Source organism: Macrobrachium rosenbergii, chromosome 21, assembly GCF_040412425.1.
Source record: "Macrobrachium rosenbergii isolate ZJJX-2024 chromosome 21, ASM4041242v1, whole genome shotgun sequence".
Classification (NCBI taxonomy): domain Eukaryota; kingdom Metazoa; phylum Arthropoda; class Malacostraca; order Decapoda; family Palaemonidae; genus Macrobrachium; species Macrobrachium rosenbergii.
In genome coordinates, this window is record NC_089761.1 from 51,323,890 (window position 1) to 51,329,272 (window position 5,383).

The following is a 5,383-nucleotide window of genomic DNA, read 5'->3' on the forward strand; positions in this document are numbered from 1 at the left end:
CCCAAGATGAGTGAGTTTTCATCCTTGCCACTAAAGTTTCATTTTTGTGGTCTTAAATTCTGTTCATTGCTCATCTAAATGACTTGAAACTCGAACCCTTCTCTCCAATCATCAATATGATTTCTCGAAGGCATGATCAGCTAGTGATCTGTGCCTTACTCACATCTGGGCTCCTCTCCCAGTAACTCTGGTAATAGCTGATAATATAGATGATGATGCTTTTCACAAATAATTTTTTCAATCTCAGCCCTCTTCAGGTCACTTTCAGCCGTAAAACTTATATGATGCTATTAATGCACACCTACCCTCCATGTGGGAAATGGAAAATCTGGTTGATTTTGATTCTATCCCGACTTATTTTCCTCATACTGTAGTATAGTTTATTACTTTGTGTTTTATCATCATAATACCGCTTGATGATTTTGAAAGGGAAACTCTAAGTTACATCAATTCCTTTACTAGAATACTCTTGTCTGCTTCTGCAACAGATTTATCTCTTTTAAATAGTGTGGTTCCTGGTGTTAGGTTTCTGTTTCCTAATATTAGCAGTTATGACTTGGACCATCGAAAGATTGTCTCTATCTGTCAACTTTCCATAAGTTGTATTTTAACAGATCTTTCACATTCACAACTGATCCCTGATCCTCTTTACCTGCCGAGGGCAACCAGATTTGCTGAACAGCAGCACGAATATGCATTAAATGTGCCTTGCTGTCGAACTTCTCAGTGCCAGGGGTCCTTTATTCCTCACACCGTTGAAGCGGACATGCACCGCATTATTACCCTAAAACAATTCCTTTTGTACTTTAAGAATTTATTAACATTATCTATTATTTATTAATTTGTTAACTCATTCTTTCTTTTCTAATAACTGATCTCTTTTTTTCTGTATTTCTTATTAACTTTTGTTAGTTCTTTCAAAACAACACTATATTTGTTGGAAGCTTGAATTTCAAGTCAATTGCCGTTGTAGGCTTGTTCCATATTCTCAATAATAATAGCAATAATATTAACTTATTACACAGCTACACTGCCCAATTTCTCTCCTCCCTAAAGTACTTTTCCGTCTTTCATGAACGTAGCTTTTGCGTTGTCTTCAAACCGGCATCCATTTCCCATTTGTGTTTACAACAACAAGGACCTATGCACATCTCTCTTTCTCCACCTGAGGCTTGTGCTAGTGCGAGTTCCAAGAAGAGATTCTGAACCCTTCACCACCATAACCCAGCAGCCGGTGGCTGCTTCTTAGAATGCTCAATATTTCTCATTTGCAATTACAAGTACTTACCAAATGGTATAATTATTTCGCAGCATAACTAACCTTTAAATAAGGGACTTTTCACCAATGTTCTAGTGTGTGTGTGTATGTGTGTGTGTGTGTGTAAATGACCCCGTTAGCAATAAAGGTGAATAATTTAGACATAAATGCTTGAAGACCTCAACTTTTATCGTGTGCCTTCTTTGAAAGTAATTAAAATCTCAAGCCCCTATGCCGACTTTAAAACTTCGACGTAATTTTGGACCCTCTTCAAATTGTCCTTCATTTGAGGCTTTTGAATCATATTGATAAAAAGAAAGGAATATGAATTAGAATCCGTACAAGTAGCAATGATGACCAATATCACAGAAGTTTTCCTGATAAAAGTTATTTCCATAATTGATTACGAGAGAGAGAGAGAGAGAGAGAGAGAGAGAGAGAGAGAGAGAGAGAGAGAGAGAGAGAGAGAGAGAGAGAGAGAGCAGCAGCACAAGGCTAAAAATTTTCGAATGGTTAGATAATTTATTTAACAGGACACAAAAACATTATGCTTTACATAAAAACGGTTTATTTGCATCCCGATTTTCGTTTACCTTCAGAGAATATGGCTTTGAATATATCATTATGTTATGTTCCAATAAATAATATACTCCTGTTTCGAAAACTCAAGCTGCTTTAGATGTACAAATTATAGGATATTGTTTTTTATCCTTAAATCCTCTAATCACAAAGAAAGATCACCTCTTTCAACTTTTCTTGTTCACCAAACATATTAGCACTAGAGACGGATATATTTTCAAAAGTCAAAACATTAAAATAAGTCTTTGTTTATAGTTTTTCATGTTAAAGATATTGGCACCGGAGACAGGTATATTTTCAAATTTACTTAAAAGCCAAAACGATAAAATAAGTCTTGCTTTCTTCTAATTTGAGAAAAAATTGAAAATTGCGAAAAGCGAGAATGCCACTAAGAAGACCTTGCTTCGCTCAGGCGCAGGATGCTCTCACAGGAGGAGGAGGAGGAGGAGGAGGAGGAGGAGGAGGAGGAGGAGGAGGAGAGGGGTTCAATTCAGGAAGCGCTTTTATTACAGGAGAGATTGGAGACCTAATTCCGTTTTCCATTAAAGACTGCTGTGAATCGACCACACAGTCACTGAGTAAAACATAAAAAGGATCGCACAGGCAAACAATATTCCCTCTAAAAATGAATGAATTTGGAGGATTCCCGCCGCAGAATGTCTCGTCAAAGGGGACATCCTCAAAACCATCGGGTTTAGAGGAATAAATCCATAAGGGAAAAATCGAGAGGGAGAAGGGAAAAATGCCGATATACGTAGAGGACTATACTACGGCTCACAGTGAAGACGAAGGGAACTAGTTAAAGCTGAGGTCCCAGGCTTATCCCTTCGGAATTTAGGATAGATTTGTAAGTAAAGATAAATTTTCAAAGATAAATTTTCACTAGACTGATTCAAAATGATTATGTTTTCTTTCGCTTATTCAAGCTCGGACACATATATATTGCCTTTTTTAAGTTGTATTGGTGATGACTTGCGTTTCACACCACTTTATGAAATAAAAGTATAAATCATTGTAACATATCAAAGTAGGCATGCAAAAATACATAAAAGTAATTGCATAAACGGCAAGTTTACATCCGCGCTCATAAGCAAAAGCATTCAAATATTCTTTATTATGAGCCACTTCATTACAGTAGCTATGGTAAGCAGAGTAACACCGTCTGAAGTATGAATGAACAAAGTATAAAACTTTATTTAATCATTTACTATATTATATATATATATATATATATATATATATATATATATATATATATATATATATATATATATATATATATATATATATATATATATATATATATATATATATATATATATATATATATATATATATATATATTGTGTGTGTGTGTGAGAGAGAGAGAGAGAGAGAGAGAGAGAGAGAGAGAGAGAGAGAGAGAGAGCAGCCAATCAAAAAGCAATGAATGGCAGTAATCCTATCTGTATATCCCTAGGCGTGAGCATTGAACACCCAACTACAACATGACGTCGTTCTCCAGCCAAGAAAAAGGAATAACCATATATAAGATAAATTCTTTTTCAATCCCATTACTACGTACTAACGTCACCCTCGTTAACCGATAAGATAAAATCAAAATTGAGGTGTCAAATTAACGTAGCTGGACCTAACTCCGAGATCAGAGTGATTCTAAAATACAAGGTATCCCTCAGGGCTATCATACTGTTCTCAAAGATATACTGAAAAGGAATGACTTTCAATCCTGATTATTAAACTAGCAAAATCCTTCTAAAGAACATTGAAAAAGAATGAAATCAAGGTAATCCAGTCCAGTACTGCTTACCTTTAATATGGATTGTATTTATATATATTTATATATACTGTATATATATGTATATATATACAGCCAAGTGCCATTTTTAAAATATATAAATTAAATTATACTTTGATATATATATATATATATATATATATATATAATATATATATATATATATATATATATATATATATATATATATATATATATATATATATATATATATACATATACATACCAATATCAATCTCATTATACCTCGGGAATAATATACACCCAAGGGGAATTATAACTGATAAGCGCTTCGCCACCAGTGGGATTCGAACCGCAGTCTGGATTGGCAAACGATAACTTACAGTGGACTATGACCACTGAATCATCAAGAGGGGCATAAATTGATGCAGACTCTGCTGTACATAGGCCTGTCATATTCACGTTTTTGTACTTAAGATCGATAGCAACCAACCTCAACTATGATAGCTGATTGGTCTGTTTGTAGTTGGTTGGCTGATTATGAATTGTTGTCACAAACACCATGACATTTTTTATACCTCTCTTGATGGCTCAGTGGTTTGCCAGACCAGGAGGCAGTTCAAATCCCACTGGTGGCCACCTACATATCAATCATATTTCCCCTTGGGTGTAAGTTAATCCTGAGGTATAGTGAACTGGATATCACAATTCAACTGTGGCTTAATATTTGTGAAAATACAAAGAAAGTCATGGTTTATGTGATAAAAATTCAAATTAGCCAAGTATAACAAACCTACCAGTCAATTATTATAGTGGAGGTAGGTTGATATCGGTTCTAAGTACAAAACGTGAATTCGATAAGCTCAAGTACAGCAAGAGTCAGTATCAACTAATACCTCTTTACAGCTCAGTGGTCAAAGGTCACTGTACGTTAGTGTTGCTAAATCAGGTGGCAGTTCTAATGCCACTGGTGGCGAAGCACTTATCAATTATAATCCCCCTTGGGAGTAAGTTATTCCAAAAGTATTGTGAATTAGATATTAAACGACATTTGTCGCTTAATATTTGTTAAAGTAAAAAATGTCAAGGTGTATGAGACAAAATTCATATATATTGTGTGTTTATGTGTGTGTGTATATACATACGTGTGTGTGTGTTTGTCTGTGTGCGTTTTTGTGGGGTTCCTCGCCAGCATGAATTTTCATTTCTTCATTCCAATATGCGCTTTTGAAATTTTGGTCGAAACAGAACTTTGTATCTATTTAGATATATGTACTGTACATTCAAAAACACAATAAGAAGTATCTTCGTTCGCTCTGATATTCCCTTTCCAACATTTTTAATGCAAACATCCATGGAACCCATCTTGTTTAGGGGCGAAAAAAGGCCATAACTCAGGAGGTAGAGGTTTACCCACACCTCGAGAGGAAGGAACGCAATGGGAATCAAACACAAAGGAAGCGGGGAGTGGCTATCAAAGCTTGGCAGTTGAGGGCTAGAAACTGCCGCCGAATCGAGCTAGCACGAAGAAAGGCGTGGCCCTCAAGGTTTCGGGAAAACCATTTAACGGGAGAATGGATTTTCTTCTCCAGGTCAACGGAACAAGGGGTCGAAATATTACAAAGAAAACGAGATTGTGTGAACACCTTAAGGAATAGATATTTGAGAAGTAATGGAACGGTGAGGTCATTGGGTACATTTTGGGTGGATAAATATAGGGTTTAGAGAAATGGGAAATGCGAGGTCGAGAAAGTAGACGAACCTGCTGAGATGGCAATGTTCGACAGAGG

The 5,383-nt window shown here is 35.7% G+C and overlaps 1 protein-coding gene across 1 annotated transcript in view; it reads right to left on the reverse strand.

Moving 5' to 3' along the window:
- Positions 1-2,245: 2,245 nt before the first annotated feature.
- The window catches only part of LOC136849487 (shootin-1-like), an 83,887-nt gene continuing 80,749 nt past the window's right edge, over positions 2,246-5,383 (reverse strand). The window contains exon 2 of the mRNA XM_067122833.1: positions 2,246-2,389. Coding sequence (XP_066978934.1) covers positions 2,246-2,389 — 144 coding nt within the window. The remainder of the gene's footprint in view (positions 2,390-5,383) is intronic.